This window comes from Leptidea sinapis, chromosome 21 (genome assembly GCF_905404315.1).
Source record: "Leptidea sinapis chromosome 21, ilLepSina1.1, whole genome shotgun sequence".
In the NCBI taxonomy this organism is placed as follows: Eukaryota; Metazoa; Arthropoda; class Insecta; order Lepidoptera; family Pieridae; genus Leptidea; species Leptidea sinapis.
The window spans coordinates 693,777-721,280 of NC_066285.1; the positions used below are offsets into that span (position 1 = coordinate 693,777).

General features: G+C 33.6%; 2 protein-coding genes across 2 annotated transcripts in view; both read left to right on the forward strand.

Moving 5' to 3' along the window:
* LOC126970485 (potassium voltage-gated channel subfamily H member 8) overlaps positions 1–27,504 on the forward strand; it is a 179,607-nt gene that overhangs the window by 125,371 nt on the left and 26,732 nt on the right. The window contains exons 4-5 of the mRNA XM_050816417.1: positions 2,222–2,452; positions 21,768–21,905. Of these exons, the coding sequence (XP_050672374.1) occupies positions 2,222–2,452; positions 21,768–21,905 (369 nt within the window). The remainder of the gene's footprint in view (positions 1–2,221; positions 2,453–21,767; positions 21,906–27,504) is intronic.
* Positions 14,019–17,204, forward strand: LOC126970489 (zinc finger BED domain-containing protein 4-like). Its single transcript, XM_050816425.1, has 2 exons — positions 14,019–14,828; positions 15,395–17,204. The coding sequence occupies exons 1-2, from the start codon at positions 14,609–14,611 to the stop codon at positions 17,098–17,100; spliced, it is 1,926 nt and encodes a 641-aa protein (XP_050672382.1). The 5' UTR covers positions 14,019–14,608; the 3' UTR covers positions 17,101–17,204.

The window sequence follows — 27,504 nt, forward strand, 5'->3', positions numbered from 1 at the left end:
CTGACCATAATTGTATATAATATCTATTCGTTAAACATATTAATTGGTCAAATAATTTCACTAGAAGAGCAAATCCGGAAAGAAATTGAGACAACGGTTACTTATTCCTCAAAAATGTACTCGGAATTTGAAGAAGTCATGACAATTCCGCAAGTCCCAATAACTAGTGGCGGCCAAATATAGACGAAAAATTAAGAAAAGCACATAAAGGGTGAAGAGAAATATGTTAGGAGGAGCATATGTTAGAAATTACAAAATTTCGCTGTGTTCCCAAAAAGTATGGCAAACTATTGTGAATCCAATGTCAATACGTTAAATAATTTAATATCCATAGATACCCTACCATAATAACGTCTAAACAAATCATTAAAACATCATTTATTGAAAGCGATATTTGTGTATGTAAATGATGTGTAATAATGTTTATCGAGTCCACATGGGGATATATTTAGCACATACATTAATTTAATTTGCGGAACGAATCGAGTTAACCCGTTGAGCTAAATTAGGTGCGGATATTCATACTTACACACAGCTGGTTAGAACCAAGTGTTTGTGTGTTCTATTTATAAACGAGCACAAATATTTTAATGAGAGCCTCTCATCAAGAACACGATCTTTGAAATTTCGACGTAAAGATATTTGCGCTGTGGAAATATTGAAGGCTGAATTTGTTTTCTCATCGACGTTGACTTTGGACTTCACAATATTCAAGCTTCGACTAATTATTGGAAAACTTTGCCAACTCCGTGAACGCTTGGATTCACATTTGCACCGATGAATTCTAGCTTATGATTTAATATTTCGACTAACGTGAGCAAGAATAGCATTTTTTAAGTTTAACTTTCGGTTAATCGTATTTTAGTTAGAATGGTTACCATACTTCGTGGTTTATTAAAACTGTAATTAAACAATTTTGCATAAAATGATCTTTTTAGAGCGTTATCGTTTTCCTTTAATGATCTATCACAATTAATCCTTTAACCTTGGTACGCTGTAAGACTATCCAGATCATTACGACAGTGGTTGGCCCAAAAAATGTATTCCGTTCTACGAGTTAAATATCTTCTTAGATTGAAACTTATATTAAAATGTTTTTGAAACTATAAGTTTGGCAAAACCCTTATCAATTGGTATTTTGATATGCTATGTAGATGATTACTTATTCTTTTTTTCTTATTTCCTTCTATACCTTTTACCTCATGTGAGCTATATTTTCAGTAATGTTTTACCACTATCAATTTTTTTTCACTGTGTCCGACTATGCTTATCTGGCAAAGATTTCTCTTTGTGGCATATGTATTGGTTTAGCTTAAATACCAGTTTTCAACATGTTGCAGAGAATTTTTGTATTTTTTAAATTTTTAGTTATTTTGTTTTAAAATATATGTTTCATTTATCTAATCGGCTTTTATTAATTGACGATTTTGAAATTATATGTATCAATCAATCTTCGGCTTATTATTGGAAAACTTTCTTAAGTAATTGTTGCCAATAAATACATTACTAGAAGAATATACAGTCAATTAATATTTATTAAAATTGATTGATATTCATATAAAGTTGACCCATAAATTCATACTATTCTCAAACAAAGATTTAAAAAAGTTTTAAGCCCATTTCAACATAAATAAAACATAGCGATAACCGAGGTATTTATAACTGGAAGTGTTGGAAAGTTGAGCCCCACCGGAGGAAGCGGTTAATAAACAATATAACTTTCAAGTGAGTTTTAACACGGTCTGAAGCTTAACCCTTATACGACGTTAAATTATTGGGCTGGCTATACGTTTATATGTTTAAGTTTTTGTAAGAAAATTTGAATTTTCCAGGTCGTTATGACTATTGACTGCATTTTTGCAGTGCCGCTTCAGGTTCTTGACAAACCCTAAATTCTTAGAGGAATCGCATTTGCATTCGGATGCTGCTCTGGATGTAATACCCATCTAGCCGGAATGCTGTGCAAAGACGCATCCCACTGATAAAAATTAAATTCCAATTATGTTATTTTGCAGATATTAGATACATTTGATAATAAAATTTTTGTAATGTGGAATATCCACTTCTAGTATTAGCCCATGTATGATGATCTTAGGCGAATGGATTATTTCTTCAGGAATGATTTTCTGAGTCAAGTACAATAGCTGCTTTTTCCTGTGATTGATTTTTAGACTATGATTGTTAAAAAAATGACACTGAATGTTGTATGTTTTGTTCACAGATAGTAACTTCGTGCTGGGAAATGCTCAAGTGCCCTCGTATCCTATCGTGTACTGCTCGGATGGGTTCTGTGAGCTGACGGGTTGGGCCCGCGCCCATATCATGCAGAAAGGCTGTGCCTGTAAGTTTCTGCACGGCCCTGATACTCATGAGGACCACCGACGAGAGATAGACACTGCTCTCGACTCCAAACACGAACTCAAACTGGAACTTATATTTTATAAGAAAAATGGTGAGTAATTTTTGGTAATACTTTTACTAAACAATTTGTTATATTTTTAAAGTGATAACCCTATGTTGTCATAAACTTCAACATGACCTAAATGCCTTGACAGAATACTACGCAAGGAACAGAATCATAGTTAATGTTAAAAAATTCCATGATATTACTCTGACTCGTAAAAAAAATACAACTAAATTTAACTACAAAATTAATGGTACATGCATACCTAGAGTGACTGCTGTTAGAGACCTGGGTATCCAAATCGATGCTAAGTTTTCAATGAATGAGCACGTTGATAATGTAACAAATAGAGCCTTCAAACAACTGGGTTTCATAAAACGAGTGACCCCTTTCTTTAGTAATTTGGAAAGTATAAAAGCACTTTATACATTCTACGTACTTTGCGTACGTCCGGAGTATTCTTGAATACGGATGTAATGTCTGGACACCCCAATATATTATACATATCGAAAGACTTGAAACCATACAGAGACAGTTTATTAAATACTTAACTTTTAAAGATTTTAAAGAATTCAACAGTTATGAGGAAGCGTGTTCTCACTATGGTATCGACACACTGGAACAAAGAAGGATTCAAAGTGACATGTTACTTACTTAACTTACTTAATTTTGAGTGGCTCCATCGACTGTCCTAGTCTACTGTCAGCCTTTTCATTAAACGCTCAATCTTTAAGATCGCGTCCACACGCGCCTTTTGCATGTTCCCAAATCTAATAAAATTATGCCCAAAATTCCATAATTCCACGTCTGTCACGAACTCATAATATTAAACAGTACGCTGAGTTTTAAAATTTTGAGATTTAAAATTTATGTAATCCTTTGTGGCCTTATGTAAAACCTAGATTAAGATTGTAAAATAAATAAATAACCCCTCACTTCTGGGACTAATTACACAAATACAAACTCAAAACAAAATCTTAAGAACGATGCGGGACTCGAACTCGTGTGCTTAAAGTTGCACGCCTTCAACGTGAATACCGTGATTTACAGAATGAATAGATTAAATTGACTTTTTAAAAATATATTAATTCTATTCTTTAAATAATGACGTCTAATAATAAAACATATAATTTTAATTGACCTAAATGCTAAAAATATACAGTTTATTAATGTTAAATTAATTATAATAATAACTAGAATTTTGTAATGAAATGAAAAATAAAGAAATTCTTAATAATAATTTTGCATGCTAGAAATGGCTGATTATTGACACACACACTTTTACACAAATTATCTTGCCCCAAGTTAAGCATATTATATAGCCTGTGTTATGGGTTACAAGACATTGATATATTTAATACAATATACTTACTTAAACATACATAAAGTCATGTAAACATACATAAATACATTTAAACATCCATGACTCGGAAACAAACATCCATATTCATCATATCTTCTCATCTTGCCACGGGATTCGAACCCGGGACCTCTAGCTTAGTAGGTAGGTTCGTTAACGACTTGGCTATACAGGTCATCATATCATATCGTATTATGATGATACCTTAACATTATTTACACCCATTGTAACATGTTTTCTAGCAAATTAGAGGATTAATGATTTATGATAATTTCCATAGCTACAATATACTATCGTTTATACGAACAAAGCGAATCTTTTGTAACTGGAATCGATTTTGATTGACAAATCTTAAACCAGTAGATAAAGCACACATCGACAAATCAAAATTGGTCAGGAATAATCAGGCTGTTAGGTAATTATTCGTTATAGACACTAGTATATTTTGAGTTCATTGTTATTTCCGTGCCTTTTTTATTTACATCATCCTGATCGTCAAAACTCGATCTGTAAACACTGAGAAACACAGAATTCAGACATGTGTCTAAAGCGACTTAAAAGTGCATTTGTTTATTGCACAAATAAAATTTGAAAAACAAAATATTATGAACGATGCGGGACTCGAACCCACGAACTCCGGCGTTCCGTGCCGGTGCACTAACCAACTGAGCCAACCGTTCGAGTAACCTCTCGTCATAAAATCTTGTTTGCTTTGTTCAACTCTCAGAAGTGAGGGTTATCACGTTAAAAGCATAACATATTGTTTATTGCAATCAAACTTTTTCAGTAGCCTTTGTATCGTAATAGTATGTTCATTATATATTCACAATACAGTCATTATACAGTCACACTGTTTGATCTGCGTATTAAGGTTGCCTACAATATTTGTTTGTTTCTTGTCAATAGCAGCAAACATAAGCTTTAAAATGATGAAGATTTAATTATAATTTATAATTTACCTACGAAAATGTTTTTAAGGAATAGTATTTAGAGAAAACCTATTTAATTTTATAAGTAACTGGATGTGCCGCGCAGTTTCTCCCGCGTATGAATTTTTTGCCATAGTTACACCCTTGACATTTTTTTCGAATTCACTCACTGTATAATATGACACAATAAAGCGACGCAGTAAAGTCCCCAATTCTCGACAAGTAGAGGACCGCTGTGTAACACGCGGTAAATTTTTTCAAAGTAATACTGGTGTCGAACCAGACCATTATGAGACCAATACTCCTTAATGCAACCGAACCTGAGCTTATATATTTAAATATACATATGTATAGCGCTAGAATTTGGGAAAACTTGAAGTAATATCTCGCTCGAGAGCACAGCAACAATTTCTTTGAAGCAAATCTGACTTTGCCCTCGAGATGTTTGCGGAATTGGTATTTCTTGACTCATGCTGTAGTTTTACAAGTACAGCAACGATGTTGTAAGGATTACAGTTTAAGTTTATTACCTAAGATTGTCGTGTTTTGAAAACATCCAAAAAATACTTCTCGAAGAAAATCAGTAGTGCTTTTACTTAAGTTACTCTAGAGTGTCATATTTCACGAGACATTAAAACAAAATTTATTCAATTTCTAGACTTTTCGATCAAGAAAGACATTTTCAGCATTTTAAGAAGCAATATTTTTTCCTTGCTTCAGCGGAAATATAATTGTTATGTTCCTTTTTCACAAAGTGTGCAAGAATTTAATAAAGACCGCTTGAAGCGTGAAACTGACTTTTTAAATTAGCAGAACAGTTATTCCATAATTTCAGCAGTGACTCAAACTGTAGCAACATTTAAATGGGTTTTATTTTTCTTTTTCACTTTCATTCAGTATTTTTCTAAGTTTTCTTATGAGAAAATCTAGAAATTAAAATATAAAAGGCACACCTACAATGTATATGTTAGCACTCTAATCCACAGACAAAAAACTTAAAGTATAAACTTTTCATTTTTATGTCTGTGCTTATAGTGAAAACTGCAAATCATTAATAATTAATGATTTTGATGCGATTGGTAGACAAAAAACAATAACCCAATATTTTAAAATAACATACATTTATTGTTTTAATTTATTGAATTTAAAAGAAATAAATTTTAAGAAGGCAAAATGAATGAATTTTCCAGGTCGTTATGACTGTAAGGTAAGGTAACTTTTAATATAAAAGCTTATGCAACAGACTCGACATCTAGCAACACTCCTGTTATTAATATGGTGCTGCAAGAGAGCATCACCTATTTACAATTAGGTGACCGAGATGTCTATCCTTCTATTGCCTCATGCTACGAAAAACGCATGAGAAATTTCTTACCTAAGCATATCGGCGCTCTCTGATCCGCGTGCAGCGCGCGGTTTGTTGTAGATCGGCGCGATTTTGGCGCTCGCGTAGCGTTTTACCAATGCGTATTATTTGACGTGTAGCAATAGATTGCTTATAATTAAGATGATTTGAGTGAATGTATCTGAAAGCTATTGAAACAAGCTATAAGACCATGCAAAATAAACCATCATATAAACAAAACAAGGGTCAGAACTTGGTGAGGGAATAATGTGCCGTACGGCACACTCGATTTTGGTATATGTGAAAAATTTTATGCCCTGGGCACTGCCAATTTGGGAAGCTCATCAAAATCCATCATTAACTCTACAACCAGTAGCTCGGGACATTTTTTGCAAAATTTTTATTTAAAATACATACTTTATGTACCATTATTATGAAAGGTTTGTCGCCCGTAGCAGATAGATCACAACCATAAATTACAGATTTAAAGATGATTATTTCCAGTATGACTTCATTTTAGCTATCAATAACTTCTGTAAATTCGAGTTTAATGGGTTATTCTAACTATAACTACAAAGGTTCAAAATTTATTTAGTTTATCTTGATGTTCGGCCGAGAGCATCTGCAGTGTGCCTGACTGTAAATTATCTCGATAAACTCATAATACAATGAACCTTTTGATGTTTCCCGGCATTTTACATCCGTTATCCGTTTAACGAATATTAACAATCTCTGCAATAAAATTTTATATTGAATAATATTAATAACATTTTTAAGTTTTCCAAACTGTCCAATCGATTCATACGATTTCAAACTGTAAAATATGCTACTAAAATAAAGATTACATTCTGAACCGCACGTTTTTCAAGAATTTTTTTCCTCGCACAACCACTTTGTGGAATCCATTTTCGGCTGCAGTATTCCCGAAATGATACAACTTGACCTTCAAGCGTAGAGCGTACTCCTACCACTCCTAACTCTTTTTACCAGTGGGAGGCTCCTTTGCACAGGATGCTGGCTAGATTATGGGTACCACAACGGCACCTATTTCTGCCGTGAAGCAGTAATATGTAAGCAGTACTTTATTTCGGTCTGAAGGGCGCCGTAGCTTCTGAAATTACTGGGTAAATGAGACTTAACATCTTATGTACCAAGGTGATGAGCGCAATCGCAGTGCCGCTCAAAATTTTTGGGCTTTTCAAGAATCATGAGCGGCACTGCATTGTAATGGGCAGCGCGTATCAATTATCATCAGCTGAACGTCCCGCTCGTCTCGTCCCGTATTTTCATTAAAAATAAAATAAAAATATAAATCAACCCTTGAAGCCGGCTACCATCTCTGGTGTTGCGCATGTCCATGGGCGATTGCTTCATCACATACCATCACGTAGAGTTTGCCGACTCTAATATAAAAAATATTACTTCTTCTAACCTATATATTGTACCAGCCAAAATTCAAAATTTCTTGCATCTGAATTCATTAGTTTTTGAGGTATTTATAAAAACCAAAACCCTATGTTTAGGACCTAAATTATTTATAACTTTGTGCTATTTCCCACGCTGTTTCTTCTTCATATAAATTATATGACGTTGACCAGTGCCGGGAGATACTTGTGTCTTCTATCGAGTCCTCTCTTGAGAAGGTCGCGGAATGGGGTAAATTGAACCTTGTCCAATTTAACCCCCAGAACACTCAAGTTTGCTCGTTTACCACTAAAAAAACCCCATTTGTCGTATCACCGCTCTTCGACAACACTTCCCTTAAAACCTCGCCTAGTATCAGAATACTGGGTCTCGAAATCCCGAGCGATTGCCAATTTCGTGGTCATCTGGAGGGCAAAGCCAATTTGCTTCAAATAAACTGGGCGTCATTAATAGAGAACGGCAATACTTCAAACCGGCTCACATATTAGCGCTCTACAAAGCGCAGGTCCGGCCACACATAGAGTATTGCTGTCATCTCTGGTCTGGCGCACCCCAGTATCAGCTCGATCCATTTGACCGCGTGCAACGTAGAGCAGCTCGAATTGTCGGGGGGGTCCCCGAGTGCTCTGTGAACGGCTGGATCACTTGGCTTTGCGTAGAGAAGTCGCTTTATTGTGTGTCTTCTACCGCATTTATCAGGGGGAGTGTTCCGAAGAGCTATTTAACCCGATTCCTGCCGCCGCATTCCACCTTCGCACGACACGCCACAAGTTAGGATATCATCCTCACCATCTGGATGTGTGGCGCTCCTCCACAGTGCGGTTTTCAAGGAGCTTTCTTCCACGTACTACAAAGCTGTGGAATGAGCTTCCTTATGCGGTGTTTCCGGGACGATACGACATGGGTACCTTCAAAAAAAGCGCGTACACCTTCTTTAAAGGCTGGCAACGCTCCTGTGATTCCTCTGGTGTTGCAAGAGATTGTGGGCGGCGGTGATCACTTAACAACAGGTGACCCGTACGCTCGTTTGTCCTATTCCATAAAAAAAAAACTTTTCCAATTTTCTGTGTGGAACTTAATTTTCGAGACCGGTGAAAAATGTTGAACAAAAATCAGTTGTTGACTAGACTACGGTTGAGTGATGTAGAAACGTAGATTTAGGCACTTCATTTTTTTTTTAATAAAAGGGGGCAAACCGACAAAAGGCTCACCTGATAGAAAGCGGTAGAAGTATTTATAAGAATAGAGAGAATACAAAGACATTTTCTCTACCATCTGGCTTTCTCTCAAAGAAAGGCTAAAGAACTTTTTTCGTACAAAGCCAACGAAGAGATTTGTTGGATTTGATGTTTTTTTTTTTAAAATCTGAACAACATCTATGATAATCCAGATTTAGTATCTAAGATTCAATTTAATTCTCGATATCCCCGCAAAACAATAACACCTCTTACAAGACCTTTTCGAAAATCTGTTCTCGGCAGTAACTCACCAATTTCCAGGATGTCTTAAATACTAAACGATCGTTGCAAACTTTTTACCCTTTTGGACACTGACTCAAGACATTCCGTAGTAAAATTTTATGAAGTGATAAATTAAATAATTGTAATATTAACAAAATATAATTAACTGATTTTAATGTATATTATATAGTCTAGAACCATTCCATTGTGATAATTTTTCAGTAATAAGTTTTACGTTTTTACAAGGTTTTTCATTAGCTTCACCTGTATGTATATTTGTTTGTCTGTTGTATTAGCCGACTCATTTGGGTGCAATTGTGACCCACTTTAAACGGCCAGATTTCGTTCACACTTAAGACAATACATTAATTTGATAAAATTATTCCGTTTTTCAATTTATCAATTTGAAAAAAAAAAGATTTTTGTTAGTTTATATAATTTTCATGTATAAGGCAGGAAATGATCTTAATTTTAAATTTAACCATTACCTTTCGCCGATTTATCAAACATTAAGAAATTTTCGAATACCAAAGAGAATTTTGTGCTTTTTTGCGTGATTATGAACTATTATTTAATTTATGTATACTTCACTTCAATAAACCATATAAATATTAAGCATGTAAGTTTCATAATAATTGCATGCTGTATACGCCTTTAAATATAATGCATTTAGAATTTAACTTTAGAATGAATAGTGTATTAATGTTATTATCACTGGTGGATTATATAAGTAAATAAAAAGGCTAATTTTACTTTGTTAAATACATTTTAATTAATAAGAGCAGAGCCAAAATACTTGACTAGCAACATAAAAGATTTTGTGAACATTTCCAAGCCACTATCATAAACAAGTCCAATAACAAGTTTACGATTTCTTCGTCAAAATTAAACTTTTATAAGAACAGCTGTTCGTTGTCACCGTCAGCGGCCGTCATCAAACTTCTCTGGACTTGAAACAAGTTTACATTCATTTAGTAGTTCGAGTTTGTAAATACGTTTGAAAGAAACGTATTCAAATTCATATCCAAATAGTTTTATTCAAAATAGAATGTGACATCACTTATTGAAAGTCAAAAACTACCACCCATTCCAAAACGAATGCCCCAGACCTGAGAAGAATGGGCGCAACAAACTCAGCGTCCTTTCTTTTCCATAAAAAAATATGTTTACATAGTAATAGTGTACAATTAAACTTATTAATAATGGAGCGACTATTAATAATCCCAATCTGTGGAATCATTAAGAAAGTCATTTATGTTATGTAACCACAGAAACGTTTTTTAACAATTCTTTTGAATATCGTAATACTTTTGTTTTGAACATTTTCTGAGATCTTGTTATAAAATCATATACATCGCCCCACAAAAGACTTACTAACTCGACTTAGCCGTGTAGTAGGCATAACAAGTTTACGTTTTTTCCTCGTGTTAACATTATGATTGTCTCAGTTTCTAGCAAATTTCTCAAACAGCTCTGCAGCCCAAAGATGGTATTATTATCGGCTGCACTGCAATACTAACAATATAGGACATAATATATATGAATATAACTAAAGTATACTAGTCGTGCCGTATATATGTCAGTGATTTATATGATATATAGATTTATAGGATTTGTGCGTATAAAGGGATACATTGCTAAAGAGTACATTTTTCGCCCATGTAGCTCAAAAGTGGTGTCTTTGCCGCATAAAACCAGTGTGCAAAAGTTGCTTTTGCTAATTTAGCGAGAAATAATCTTTATCTTCTTTTATTTTCGGTCTTTTGTAGTGCTAAACTAGTGCCATGAACTTCGTCAATGTGGAGTTATTATATTCTTTTACCAGTCAATGGTAGAAGAGGATATAATTTAGTAGAAGAAAAAAATAACTATTTTATAATAGACGCATTCTCCTTCACTTGCCCGAGATTCAACTTGGTTTACGTCAATGTGTTTGTTGAATTCTCCTGACTACCTGCCGTGCTTTCAAGCCGATGTGTCATGGATACTAAAGGGCGGCACTGAAAATTTCGGGAATCAAGGAAGTGACACAACATTACTATTTAAAAATGTATTTATTGCTTTTCGAAGTATTCTCCGCGAAAGTTGACACATTTTTCCATACGATCGAAGCAATCATTGAAGCAACCATTCCATTCGGAAGTTGGGGTCTCCAAATTGGCCGTTTTGTAGGCGTCCACAGCTTCTACAGGTGATGAAAATCTCTGACCACGCAATTTATTCTTTATTTTAGGGAAAGTATAGCAATCATTAGGGCTTAGGTCGGGGCTGTACGGCGGATGGTCTAATAATTATATGTTTTCTTGCTCTAAAAACTCTTTTGTTCTGTGCGTTGTGTGAGAACTCGCATTGTCGTGATGGAGGATGATGCGGCGGTTGCAGTTCTCTTTACGGACTTCAGAAACGACCTGTGGCAAACAAATCCTAGCATACCATTCTGCATTAACCGTTCTTTGTCCCTCAAGAGGAATAGTCGCAACATGGCCGGTTTTGGAGACAAACGTGGCCACCATTTTTTTTGCAACACTCCGTGAACGAACATTTTTTGTTGGCTTTAACTCATTTTCGAACACCCAAACTCGTGACTGGTTTTTTGTTTCGGGTTCGTACGCATATATCCAGGATTCGTCACCTGATACGATGTTGTATACAGCATTTGAGGATTCTGACGCACCAAGTAACGCGAGCCGGTTTTTGCTCTTCACAGAGCAAATGCGGTATCCATCGGGAAAACAACTTTTTTACACCTAATTGTTCATGCAAGATTATTTGTATTTGACTCATACCAATGTCTAAAGTTGCCTGAATTTCGCGGCATGTCACATGTCTATCTTCCTCAATCAGCTTACGCACAGCATCAACGTTTTCTTTGGTGACTGCAGTTTTTGGACGACCTTGACGGTGATCATTACTGAGCTTAACACGTCCACGTTGAAATTCAGCAAACCAGCGATAAATTGTGGTTATGGATGGGGCTTCATCACCAAGTGCAGAAATCATCCGGTCAACACACCGTTTTTGTGTTAAACTACTTCGAAAGTCATAATAAATCATCGCTCTAGAATTTTCTCGAGTCAATTCCATTTTCTCAACGACTTAACAAGTTTGAAAAGACCTTGTGACAAGACCGAGAATATTTTTTTAAATAAATAAATGGTATTCGATTTTCAAAACCAAGGAGTTCTCAATTAAAAAGATTTGAATATAACAGGAACAGTGGAAATATTCCATTCCCGATACTTTTAGTGCAGCCTATGTATTAGAAATAACGTATAATAATAATAATAATAATAAATCTTTATTTGTTGCAAAGAAAAAATACAATTTTGCTTAAAATTACCCTCGACCCCCAAACTAGGACAGCCCGTGACTTAATACTTGTTGTGGCCTGGGCGGCGACCTTTCATAGCCCGGTGATCTCAAAACCTTAGTTTATACATAAATAATAATTACATTAATACTACAAATGCATTTTATGGAAATCACCAAATCTTAATTCGTTTGTCAGACTCGCTGCAACATCTTCTAATCCAGTCTTTCTTTAGGCACTCCATACCACAATACTGCCACTGTTTAGAATTTTGATGATCTCATCACCTTATATGGTGTTGCTCTTTTCATTTACCTCTCTCTCTTACATTTATTTTTCATTACCATCTTGTTACACATTTACTGTCTTGTCGTCTCATCGTGTGTCATTTATGATTTCTGATTTTCGATATTATATCTAGAACATGTGCTATGTATCCTTTTTCAATATTTTCAAATCTATTTTATTTTTTACTTTTAATATTATACTTTTTACCAATACATCTTCTATACACTGCGAGTTCGCTTGTCATGTATTTTCACAGGTCGAGTACCCTCGGACTGAGAGAACTGGGGCGTCAGCATCCAAACCGAGAGGACTTCAACGTGATTTTATAATTTAAACGAATTACTGACCTTTATAAATAGCACTGGACAGGCTGTTCCATATGTTTGACAGCAAATTTATTGTGCCTATTTGAAGCACTACTCGCGAGCGTCCAGAGAACGATTTTTGACGTATAATATAAATGGTTGCGAAGGAACGTTCATTACTCTGTAGCATTTTTGCATTTTGAATTAATTTCTTTCGTTTTCCGTGTTATTTATACTTAAAGAATCTACGTAATAAAGTACACATTTAATTTTGTAAATAGTTACCCCCAACTATCGATGTTGGTTGAGGTTGTCATCACTAGTTTTAGTACCGCAGACACGCTACGCATCCGAGTGAGAGACGAGTGTCTAATTTTTACAAAATGGCGTCATCGAAGAATATTATCATATCTATTAGAATTTAAGCTCAAGTTATTTTTATTGTGGTATTTTTGTTACGGGTTTCATGCTCAAATAAGTATCTGTATTTTTAGTGGAACTTAAGCCATTTACATCCGCATGTCATGCTTAAATTATTTAAAAGTATATAATTATTTCCTCCACATTTTCATAATTTAGGGGTGAAGTTATTTGTTAAATTACTTGTTACAATCTCTTTGTCATCGCCTAAAATATTAATTTTTATGATTTCGACTTCTGTTTTGGTTACCACTTCGATACCTCGCAAAAACAACTCAGTTGTTGTCAAGTTGATATAGGGATGCGTGTAATCCACCGTCGGATATACCTTATGCCACAGTAGACATTATGCCTACTGTGCTTATGCTGCCTAGCTTGTACGAATACACTACATTCCTTCCCCCTCCCCCTTGAAGAATAAAGGAATAATTCCGATAATTGTTTATTATTATACTATTTTAATACTGTTATTGCTTTTTCTTTTTTTTTTCATTTCCGCGGGACTCTTGTCAACACTGAAAGACTTTTCACCACGAATATATGAAGAATCTTTTTTGAATATTTTTAAAAACGAATTCAAAATTATTAGGAGTTTGATAATAATATAGCAGATACAGTTATATAGTATATTTGGTAAAAATAGCACATTAATAAAATAAAAACACAGCTTTCAGCCTCAGCTGACACAACAGATATGATGATAGTTTTTGTTTTTTTTTTTTGACATAGAAAAACCAGCAGTTTCTCTAAAAATCCAAACATACGTCATGATTCATACCAGGGATGTTGCGAACATTCGCATCTGCATCCGCAAATGCGGAACATCCGCATTGTTTTGGACATCTGCATCTGCTTCCGCATCCGCATTAATCAATGCGAATGTTCATGCGGATGCGAATATTATACAAGTAGCGACAAGAAAGAAATTGGGCGGGGCCGGTGATTGACGCGTGCCGGTCGCACGTGACAATAACCAATGGGAGCGAAGAAATTAGTGACAAGATTCGACACGTTTGTTTGTTTTCGCTAGTGCATCATTTGTTTGTTCCTTTCCTTGCAAGTGGAAGTGAATAAATACGTGTTTGTTTGCGTTGTGAAGTGAAAGTGAACTACTTATCGTATCATAAAGATAAATAGGTATTTTTAATGTTATTGTGATACAGTGTGTAAATAAGAAGAGTTTACAAGAAAACTTTATATTATTTAAGACTAATATCCATAAGATCACAGGGTAACTTCTATTATATTACGCCGGTAATACGTTTTATTGTAGGAAAAAATATCGTTTTATGACGAAATTCGTTATTTTTCCAGTGTGATTCCCGTTATTGATAGTTTATCTATCTAACTATTTAGTCAACAATGTCACCACCGACCAAAAGTAATGTATGGGATTATTTTGAACCAAATAAAGAAGACCAGGATAAAGCTGATTGTAAAATATGCAAAAAAAGCTACTCTCGCAAGGGCCGCACCACGTCGTCTTTAAAAAACCATCTTAAGTCGATGCACTCAGAAGAATTTTCTACATTTGAGAACATTAGTAAAGAAAAAAAATTACAACAGATGAAATCTGACGCAAGTAAGTTTCATAATTAATAGTTTTAATTAATTAATATTTACTTGAGGCATTGTTTGGTTAGTTTAATAAAAGAATAGTTTTAGTTGTGGTTTATTGGCTAAGTTTCCACTCAATATTATAGTTATTTGCTGTCATATAAAACGTCAGTTGTAAAAAGACTAATATATGTAATTCATTTATCTACTTTTTTATTGTTTCAAAATAAAACAACCTGTACATAAATGTATATTTTTAATATGATATTAAAATATGAATAGTGAATTACTTAACTCAAAAACTATTCGGCTGATTGCAAAAATTTTATCACTATCAAAAAGTGTACCTTTTCTTTTTAGTGTAGTTTAGCTTCACGCTATATTTAATGTTAATGCCAGAAAACATTAGGGATCCTTCCTTCTTATAAATATTTATAAGGAATAAACTCCTTTTATTTTTATTTTTTGCAATATAAGTTGGACATTTGATAGAAAGGTTTTCTGGTGTTTTAAAATGTCCTCACTTTTTAATTACTTTTAAGTAAATAGTTTTTTACAACGAAAATTTTTATTTATTTGTGTATTTTTCAGATAAAGTTACCACTCCTCTGCAAGAATCAAAGAAACAACTTTCATTAGAGGAAATGGTTCTAAAAGAAAAGAAGTGGGACGTCAATAACTTGAATTCTAAAAAAATTGATAAACTCATTGGAGAAATGATTGCACTTCAAAATTTGCCGTTTAATTTTGTTGAAGGGCTAGGTTTTCGTAGACTGATGCAAGAATTAGCACCAAGATATAACTTTAGGGGACGCAATTTTTTTACAGATTTTGTATGCAAGGAATTATATAGCAAAGTGGCTCAAAAAGTTAAAGGATTAATCGAAAATTTTGATAACATGTCGTTTACGTCTGACATTTGGTCGGATCCTAGCTCAAACGCTTCTTTGCTTAGCCTGACTTGCCATGGAATTGCAGAAAACTTTGATAGATCATCGATAATATTGAAATGTGAGACATTTGACGGCCGTCACACTGGTGACATAGTTGCTGAAAAATTCAGTAACATGCTTTCTGAATGGAACATTAAAAAACAACAACTGCATTGCCTAATCAGAGATGAAGGGTCTAATATGAAACGAGCCGCGCGATTAGCAGCATTAAATGATATAGACTGTACTGTTCACAAGATACAACTGGCTATCCGTAGTTGTTTAGGTTCTCAAGAAAACATAAAAATACTAAAACAAAAATGTAAGAGAATTACGACCCATTTCAATCACTCTACCATTGCCCAGAAACAACTGCAATCAATTCAGGACAGACTGAATCAACCGCACCTGAAAGTGTTTCAAGATTGTGTAACACGATGGAACAGTACATTCTACATGTTCGAGCGTTTTTCAAAGATAAAGGATGCTCTGAGCCTTTACATGAATGATAATGAAATTGACCCTATTCTACCAGAAGAATGGAAAATGATTGAAAGTTTCATTCAATTACTGGGACCTTTTGAGGAAGCAACACGGGAACTGAGCAGCTCTTCTGCTCTTATTTCATCTGTGATACCGATAATACAAATGCTTGAAAAAAAAGTTGATGACTATTTATATTTAACAAGATCGCAAGAGTTTGATCCGATTCGTCAGGCTGTAACGACTTTGAAAAACGAACTTTCTACAAAGTTTTCTAGCTTGGGAGAAAACAATTTATATACCATCGCTACCTACTTAGATCCTCGCTATAAGCACAAATTTTTCACACCGGTGACTGAAGAAAAGATTAAAGATGACATTTTAAAAATGATAAATATTGAGAATGACAATTTTGAATCAGTTAATACCAATGCCAAAAGGGCTAAAATAACTGATTGCATGGAAAATGAAACAGAACAACTAGGACCAGGGACTTCAGGTTTCAACAAAAAGCCATGCTTAAAAAACGACCTGGCTATGATGTTAGATTCGTCGAGTGAAGACGAAAGTCAAGATGAGCCAGAAAATAGTAGCGTTGAAGCTGTATTAAAAAAAGAGTTACTTGCTTACCGTACTAAAAAAAGAATAAATGTGAGTGAAAATCCTTTAAACTGGTGGAGTGTACATCGAGGGGAATTCAAGGTATTATCGCCGATAGTACGAAGATTTTTATCTGCTCCACCGGGCAGTGTTCCTAGCGAACAACTATTTAGTAGCGCGGGATTAATTTACGAACCTCTGCGTAACAGACTAGAACCAGAAAAGGCGGCAATACTACTCTTCATCAAGTATAATGCTCCTATTTTTAAATTCAACTACTGATATAAAAAACAGAAGGTGTTCAGTTACATTATACATGACTTATATTTTTAACATAAAAATAAGTACTTAATTATGTTTGATTACAATAAAAATGTTAATAATTACGTTGTCATTGTTTTAATTCTTCATGGATAGACTTTATTTACATAATATCTTATACATCCGCATCCGCATCTGCATCCGCGGATGTGAGCCTGCTAAACTCCGCATCCGCATCCGTATCCGCGGATGTGAAAATATCGGCATCTGCAACATCCCTGATTCATACCAGCCAGTCAATCAACAATTGTACTTCTTTGCTCTAACAAAAATTATATATTATATTGTAAATGATCGTGGTTTAGTCTAAAATTGACTTTTATATTTAAAGCAATGTGATTTACGATTTCCGCCACGTAAAGCTTTCTAATCCTGTCCTTAATTTGCCGCTATTTAGCGAATTAAGCGAGATGACAATTTTCTGGGGCATGTCCTTTAGCAAATTATGCATTAAAATTGAGTAAATGAGAATAAATATAAAATTACATTTCCATGCATGAAACATAAAGCTACCAACGTTAGGAAACCAAAAATAACTCTTCAAAAACCAATTAGTGTCAAATTACATTCTGAATATTCAGGAAGGGGTTACATTATATTTATATTATTTGAGGTATTATCATACTAAAAACATAGTAATTAAGGTGCTTTTTTCCATTTTTTATTTATCACAGAACTCCATCTCAATTACTGTTTCACCTGCTTAGGTTTCACTGTTTTTTGTTTTTAGGTTCTAATATTCCCCATATTAGTAAAAGACCAAAGCGCTTTTTTATTTATTGTTCAAAATTTACAAGAAACAAACTATAAACCAATTTAAGCTATCCTCATGAAACTTAAGTGTTTATGTGAGGAACATCGTGTTCACTTATGCTAAACTTAAAATATTTTAATATTGAGTAATTATTTTTCTAAAAATATCCAATTAAAGTTGAAAAAAATTACTTATATGAAAAAATAACATGACTGATTTAAATAGCAAAGCATAATAAAAACAATAGAAATAATAAAACAAAGAGACACCCAGCTCATTAGTAATAGACATTTCTTAGATAGAGTATGTGGTCATGATCAGCGGCACTCGTTAATATAACTTCTGAGATAAAGGCATACAGCAAAATATTTGGAGGAGCGAACGACAAACAAATAACTTTGCATTATAAAAAGGTCATACCAATAAAATATTAACCTACGTACATTCAAATTATAATAATCAATCAATCTTACATTTTTTTACTTCCCGCTAAGAAAATAAAAATTTTCGAAAATTCGGGAAGTTATTGGTTTCACTCCGTTTTTCGAAAATCGAGTTTTCATCAGATCTCGACGTTTTTAGGCCCTTAGCCTAGGAAGCATCCCTAATTATTCCCGAGATGGTTTCCGTACGTCTATATATATGTATGTGTGTGCGTATGTTTATGTATGGATGTATGTAAACCTCTTATAACTTTTGAACGGCTCAACCGATGTCACCGCGGTTGATTTTAAGGAATCTCAAAAAAACTACGATAAATTTTATTTCGTGGTTTTTTTGAAATAACTTTTAAGCTGGGCAAAATCGGTTGATTCGTTCGTGAGTTGTCGTAGACGAAAAAAAAACTGATCGACTGAAATTTGCTCATTCGTTCAAATGTTATTGCTTTTAGAAAATTCAAAGAATAGTGTTTTATTAAACTTTTATCAGACTTTTAAGCTCGAAGAGCTCAAAAACATAGAACAGCCAACTCTTTACACGCTACACGAAAGCTCAAAATCGTCATAAGTACAATTTGCATTTAGATATGGAATAAGCGGGAAGTTGCAGTGATGGCCTTTAGGGTTAACCGTTTTCCTATTTTTTTTGCATTTAATTCAAATTTAAGCATTAATCATAAACCAGTAGAGGTTGATATTTATATAATACAGTCTGATAGGGGTATGCAAGCTTCTATTTACTGAAATGTAAAAGCTATTTTATCCTCTTCACCTAAACAGTAAAACATGTTATTTTCATGGTAATGCTACATAAGGCCACGTTATAAACTTAAAACAAAAAGTATAGATTTTCTACAGTAGATTTTCAGTCAGTTTTAACTCACAAAATGATCTACATTCGTCGTATAAATTCCAGATGCATACGAGAGCACGTTGTTTACACAGCGCTGTCATTATTCGATAATTAAAAACTCATTACTTTGACATCACTGCTGTTTGCATCTCAAACGAGGGCTGAAAATCGAGGTAGATCTGTTCAGCCAAACAACGTTAAGCTACGTGGCTTTTAATTTAAATGACTTTTTGTGAAGTCATAAATTGAATATCCCCTCTTTACATGACAGCTGTCGTCACAGATGTAAGAATATACTTATAAAAATAAGTGTGTAGTGTATGTGTAGATCTTGTTTAGATAGATTTCGAAGCAGTTGAGGCCAGCAATGAGGTACTCCAAAGAGTGGAAGTTTGTTTAGTTTTAACTAAGTCCTGGAAGTAGGCGAAACAAATAAATGCTTGGAGTCTCTTGTATTTCACCATTCAATAATATTACCTTAGGCTTTCATATATTTCTCCCGGGAGTTTACAGGTAATATCCATCACATTTCTTGCGTCACTTTCAGGAATTATACCTTCATGTCACTTGAAGAACTCATTTTTTTAAACAATATCATGAATTCGACGAACAAAAACAAAAAAATTACGAAATCGCGAGCTGTAGTTCGCCCGTTTTTATTTGATTTCTTTTTTTTTTTATTCAGCTGGTGCGGCGCGGCGGCGCGACTATAATGGACCGGCGTGCCAGCCAGTTTTTATCCAAACAATATTTGGGTTCGATTTCTTTGGCACTGAACATTAAGATGTTCCAAATTCTAAAAGTGTGCGGCAAAGATTATTGCGGCGCACTTATAAAGAGGAGTAACAACTCACTCCTGCCAGCTAAAATTTTCTCAAAGAAAACACCACCTTTTAGTGCACTCAAAGGCCAACCAATTCGTCCTTTCCGAATAGATGGGAAAAAAACAATTTCTCCATCTCTTTTACTATTAATCAATGAGGTCGAATGCTTATTTAATAATAATATATTTCATTAAATCGGCTTAACTCCCGATCAATCGGTGTTAATACTTTGGTCAAATTTGTCAAATTCTTTGTCAATCGCAACTTACTAGTTACTGCGCTCACCTCAAGGAAGGACTTCCGGTTGGTTTGAAACTAGTCGGTACCAACATTGATTAATCATGAATAAAGCCGTTTAAATTAAATTTAATAATGAATAATCTCTCATGAAAGTCTTAATAACTTAAATAATAATACGTTCACTTCACACTGCCTTCGAAGAACATCCGCCATCCTCGTGGCCGATTCAGGAGCAGATTTAACAATGCCGTAGGGTTACGAATGGAAATCTGTTGCCGAGGCATGCATGGGAAGCTTAACTGAAAACAAGACAAACACGAACAATTGTATCAAAGTGAACATTACATTAAAACCGACTAAACTGCCTATTGTTTGACAATCGGCATCGGGCCCGTCCACGTAAGGATACGATCGAATAATCGATAAACAAAAGTATTCAGCATAATGCTGAAATTATTAGACTAGATCTTAAGAACAACTTTATCCTCATTAAAACCATAAATACCTACATCAATCACGATTTGTCAAAATGGTAGCATATTAATATAAATGTAATTTTTTTTATAATTATGTGTGTTTTATTTAAGTATTAGAATAATTTATTTAATTCGATCTTTTTACAAATTCACTCCCATTAAATTACATTAAGTTTAAATATTTTATAAATATGACTACATTGTGATTGTCATTGAATCGCCACACTAGTCGGAGACTGTATAGTGGGATCGAATAGAGCTATGATTAAGAGTAGATATTTAAGCTTACAATATAACGACTATACATTTGAGTTCCAAGTTTCTCCCAGATTTCTTCTCAAACTATCACTTTCGTCCTTTATAACTCAAATAAGTGTATACTACAACTGTTCAGAAGGTGCATTGGTAATTTGGTATTGACGTGGCACCTGGGCTGAACTGCGTTATTAATTTCCTACACATATGTGAGCAGAAAAGTTATATGAGATCCATTACTATCGGGTTCAGCGAGCGGAAAACATATATGAAAATCCATTTCTTACTCTCTTGAACCAGTCAATTGCGCCCCGCTTAGGAATCCCTAAATTTTTCTTCCCCTAGTAAACAATGTGTTATTCAAAGGGTCATCATATATATTATATTTCGCAGGTATATTGTCAAAGCCGTGAGATTACAATTTCACTAGTGATATTATAATTAAACGGTAGCTTGTCAGTTGACTTCACTTCTTACAATTTAACGCCCTGGTTTGTGTGAAATTGTATTATCACGGATCACTACAGTAACATTAAAATAAATCTAGGTATATCACGATTGTCTCGACGAGTTAGCAGTGTTACGCCATATTTAAACTATAACAGGCCAGATAAGTATCGTTTTCCATCAAAAGCCAAACTCTTATCTATTCCATACTAATCGCGTTTTAATATCCTGTCATTATATGAGTATGAGAAATTTTAGTCACTGGAACCCAAAAATTTATGCCACAATATTTTCTTAGGATTACGTATCCCTTATAATAATTAAACTTAATTTTTTCAGGTACGCCATTCTGGTGCTTGTTGGACATTGTTCCAATTAAAAATGAGAAACGCGAAGTGGTGTTGTTTCTCGCCTCGTTTAAAGACATCACTAACACCAAAATGGCCGCCATGACCACTAATGAGGAGTTCGATAGTGGTAAGTATTTTTTCAATATTTTTCTTTTCTACTATCTACTTTGTCTATCAGAATAATGCAAAACATTTCAGAAGTATGACCATTGAAATGTCATCTACTACTTAGGTTTTGATGCCAAATTATTTGATAAATATTTTTTCACTTCTCATGCTCTGAAATTGCTTATTTGGGCACGATATAGGCTGCACAAAATGTGTACAAGTGCACAAAAGTATCTATTTTAAGGCAAAGAAAATGAGCCATACAGCCAAACACAATAAAAAGTTCAAAGATAAAATTTGTTATTTAGTAATATTTACTTTAATTTATTTACCTCATGTGTTTTAAGAATTAAATTAAAATACAGTAGGTTATTTAATTAATTAAATATATATATATTACAAAATTAATTTAATAGTAGGCTGTATAGGTCTGGAGCCCAAGCCTAATATCAATGTCGTAAGATTAAAAAAAAAAAGCGGCGGGAAATAGGTCTTGTTTTTTCGTATGTTTATTAATTTCTTCAAATTTGCTAAAATTGTAAAAACTGCCCATGTTATACTACTGTTTTATTTCCTCGCAAACTAAATGAAAAGCAGAGTTTATAACTGGTCCACAAAACCATTTTTCAAAAATGGTTCGTTTTGTGCACTCGTTGTAAAATTTACTATTCCTATTATCGTGCGCAAAGTTCGATTTTGTGCATGCATTCGGGTTCGCAAACTACTACTTTCCCACACGTTAACACGAGCGTGCGGGAATATAGCTGAGCGTGCGGGAATGTAGCTGAGCCTGCGGGAATGTGGTGAGCGTGCGGGAATGTTTGAAAATATTTATAGTGGTCGAACTTTGCGCAACTTAATAGGAAAAATAGTATACGATACTCGTGCGCACGTAGGTCTTCCTGCACTCGCTTCACTCGTGCGGGAACGACCTACTTTGCGAACTTGTATCGTAATGTACTATTAATCGCTTTATAACAGACATAGTTGTTTATCGAGTAACAAATTAGAAAATATATAAAGTTATTATCAGAGATAAAGAGGCGACAAAAAGTTATAAAACAATTTATATTAGTTACATAGTTATATTACAAAATGCTATAAAAATGATTCTACTATCATAAAAAAATACCGTGAATGTACTTTCAATTCCGAAATGCATGCTTTGATTTTACGAAACTGATAAAGTTGCGAGTTCTGCGCGATTGTAAATACATCGTTATTGATAAAGCGGATTACTGAATAGCGACTCTGTAGATTTAGCGTCAACGATTTTATCTCAATATTAATCCATTGAAATAATAGGTTTCCTGTGATCGGGCCATTAATCTAATTGACAGTCTAGTTGGAGATGGTTAAATACTACCTTATCTGTCAAACAAAGTACAAATAGTACCAATTATAATTAAATGACAATACAAATTACAATTAAATATATTTATCATTGGAATCAAGTTTGTATTTATAAAGTATGAATATTAATACGAGTATCATAAAAATTTTTACTCAAAAAATTATCATCATTCAGATTTTCTAATGGTCATTACTAACTTCTGCTGGCGGCTTTTTCTTATATTTCTGTATGGATATCTATATTCTGTAACAGTCACTCCCGTAAGTCGATATGTTACATTTGACCGAGTAAACATACCATATGTTGTTCATCACACCAATTTGGTTTTAGCATACAGTAGCAACCATGCAACCATTGGTCAATAGCAGAGGCCACCGTATAATTCGTAACCTCCATGATGTTGCAAAAAACCCGAATTACAACGGATTAGGTACTTTAATGACGACAATAACTAAATGTAGCATTTGTTTATTAAGTATTTAAGGTGTCAAGCAATTTTATTCAAAATCAATTTTCAATTAACGAAACCATTATTTGAAAACAATGAGTAAATACCAGTTAGATATTAAAGTCAATATTATCATGTATTCTGAATATCAAGCTTTGTCTCACGAAAATCGAGGATCGAGTCATCGAATTGGGTCAACAGAAAAGTGATTCAGTCACTGGAGTCCTCATTAATTTTGTGCTTTGAATTGTAAGGGCTTACGATGAATAAAGCTAGATTTTTCTATAGGAAATATAGCTTACTATTTTATTCAGTATTGACATTATACTCATTGACAATATAATTGAATTCATTATTGAGTATTCAAATATTGAGCTCTTGGCAAATTAATAAGTAACATTTTCAGTTCAACATGTTACTGCCCTGTTACATTTCTAGTCAAAACTTTCATAATGCTAAAGCTAAAAGTCACTCAGGGTCTGTGGGTATGTCAGTGAAAACCCTATCATCAGTAATTGAAGTGGTTGCCCCACGAACGTAGTTAAAACATTTAATACTTGTGTTGATAAGCGATGAAACTAAGCAACCACTATTTAAATCAGGGGCCACTGAGGATACCAACAACTGCCGACCTATAGCAATTCTACTGGTGTTTTCAAATCTTTGAAAAACTAATATTAAATCTATTGCTTTAAAAAATTTTGAAAATGTGTTTGACTCTTGGGACGACCCATAATGCAATAGCAATTTTATTTAACCTTTAGAAGGCTTTTGATTGCGTGGATTTTAGTACCTTTTTACTTAAGCTGATTTTATCTTGGTCTATGCGACAATTCTTTAAAATTAATGACTTCTTACATAGATTCATAGACAATTTGCAGGCATTTGCGGTATACAATCAAAAGACTCCGATGTAGAGATAGGTGTCACACAAGTTTAGGTCCTTGGCCCGTTACTCTTTTTAGTCTATATTAAAGATCTTAAAACCAATTGTATTACATTTCAACTGCCAAATGTGCAACAAACAGAGGTTAAGGTAATACATCTAGTATTATTTATCAAAATTCTGGTATTTGTAGAAATGTCTCTTTTTCTTGTCATTACCATAAATGGTAAATTTGAAATGGGGCCCATATATCACTAACTAAGCAAATAGATTGAGTTCTGCAGCTTTTAAAAAGATCATGAGTCACTTGACTGAGGTTAATACATTTACATATATCTACTGATGTGAATGCATTTATATTGTTTGGTCTATTTTGCGTACTTCCATAGCATTATGTCAAAAACATATTATGATTACCCACAACCCACATGCCTCATTACATAAAAAGTCCGAGTGTCTTTTTATTTCATAAACACAAAAGGAATGAAGTGACTATTTAAGGTGTAAAAAAATAAATAAAGCAGTATTTTTACTTCAAATTAGTTTTTCTCCAGTTACTCGATGGCATACCAAATAAAATTGATTAAAATTATTTATTAACAATTAGCCGTAAATCTCCTCCCAATATGATTCTTCGAAATACCATTGTATTTGAAACAAATGGATTTGATTCAAGGGAAATAATAAAAAATTGTTTATTGCAATACCAAACCAAATATACTTTACAAACCAAACGGCTGCAAGCATTGCAAGTGTTTGCGGCTTAATGGTTTCAAAGGTGCCGTAGCTAGTGAAATTACTCGGATAAGGGAACTCAACATCATGTCTTATAAAATAAAAATATTTCCTTGTGACATCACAAGAGGCAATGGTAACCATCAATCGGCTCCGTTTGTTTTTATTTCAGCTTTTATTAGCTTTACAGCAATTTAGGTAACAGTATCAATTTTTAAAAATAAATACACAATCGTTACACAATATATTAAAAACTATGTGTCTGTTCAAACTCATGATCAGTAACAAGTGATAAGGCCGAGAAGAACATTAAATTGTTTTACTGAAAGAAATATTACTTTAAACAACTGTTTGGCTCGGAACGCAAGTTCCACCGCAGTGTGTTTCCACAAGTTTGGCTTTCTGGTCGTTCATGGCTAACGGCTCAATTGAACATCTGCTACAAACATAAAATTTAAAAAAATCACTGCTTCTCTTATGACTTAGATATTCCTGGGTTCTTAAACTGAACATAAAAACATCATCTAGGTTAATATAAATAATATCTGATGAAATTGACAAACTATTAGCTATCTAATAACAAAGTTTCTACAAAATGATTAATTACTAAGCATTAGTGAAAGCGTGTTGACTGTGACAACTCGTATACTGATGCCTGCCTAAATGATTTTCAGCTACATGGTTAATACGAATAATCTAAGATTTTTTTCGCTTTACACGACTTGGCCAATTTATGAAGTTTTTTTAAAGCGTTTAAATACAGGTTTTAAAACAATATTTTAGCTGTAATCATAACTATGTATAAAACATGCATAAAAAAAATTTATAAATTTTATTTTGAGTACGAAATTCTTGTTTATTACTTTGGGAGGTTGCCTTATTCTGAGGGTAATGTAACTTAATTTTTGTGTTTTTCAAGACTCCTGAGCAGCACTGTATTGTAATGGGCAGGGCGTATTAATTACGATCAGCTGAATGTCCTTATTACCATAACAAAAAAAACTTAAGTACAGATAGACAAAGGTCAAGTACAGGGTCTCAACTCATATTGATTAATATCGAGTACATAGGGTCTTGAGACCCTATGTACTCGATAATAGTTGATTATAATATAAATAATGTGAAATAAACGATAATTTTAATTCAGCTATCATTCAGTCTGGGAATTCAATAGAATACTCAACAATGGAATATATGTCGTGGTACATGTATCGTAGTCAAATTAAGTTTCTAGATACAAAATATTTCATAAATCTTGCTTTAGAATATTATATTCGTCAATTTTAATTAAAATTTGGCTTCTGAACTTTATATTTATACATATACTCTGATGTTATAAATGTGATATAATATCGTTTTTGTAAATTTATATATTATTAATCATATTTCAACTTACAAGTATAATGGCTTAGTAAATAATCCTCGTTGGATCGTCATAGCACGGTAACAACCATCTGTTTCACTATTTTTCATATTATTCATTGTATTTGCCTCTAGAATTATATCTTCTTGCCTCTCTTTTGTTAGTATTTATAGATTGATACCTCATAATTACTTTACAGCATTGTTAGTATTTATTTATACTAAATGTGTATATGTTGAATGCTTTAAGGGTTAAAGGATAACAGTTTACGCCAATGATTTCCGTAGATTAGATTTTATTGTTTGTGTCTACTTAGATTTCTTTATTTATATATGATTGATAGTATAAATAGATAATATGTTGCACAAAACCACCCTGTGTTTCGTGTTGTATACTCCTCATAATGATTAGGATATATCACCATATTGATATTCTAATACATATTACTAAACATACTAATAGGTACATGTCACAGAGATAATGTGTTTATTATGTGCTTCTCAAGTAGAAATAACTGTCATTTTTAATTATTATGATATTTTATGGCATCACCTCTTCCTAAGCATGGTTGTAGTAAATTATGTAGTATGTAGTACCTACACATACATGGCGCGATATACTTAATCATATTTATCTCTATTTACATCACGTAGCATTTCAAATATTTACAAATTACAATTATTTAGTACTCAATGTTCTCAACATGTTAAAATTACTAAGAGTCTCATTCATTACATACATCTTAAGCATAATAAGTATGTATAAGGTTTTCTTTTCGTACGCAAAAACAAATTAATCTCATTTTCAAAGTTGCTTTCATGTTTACAACGAA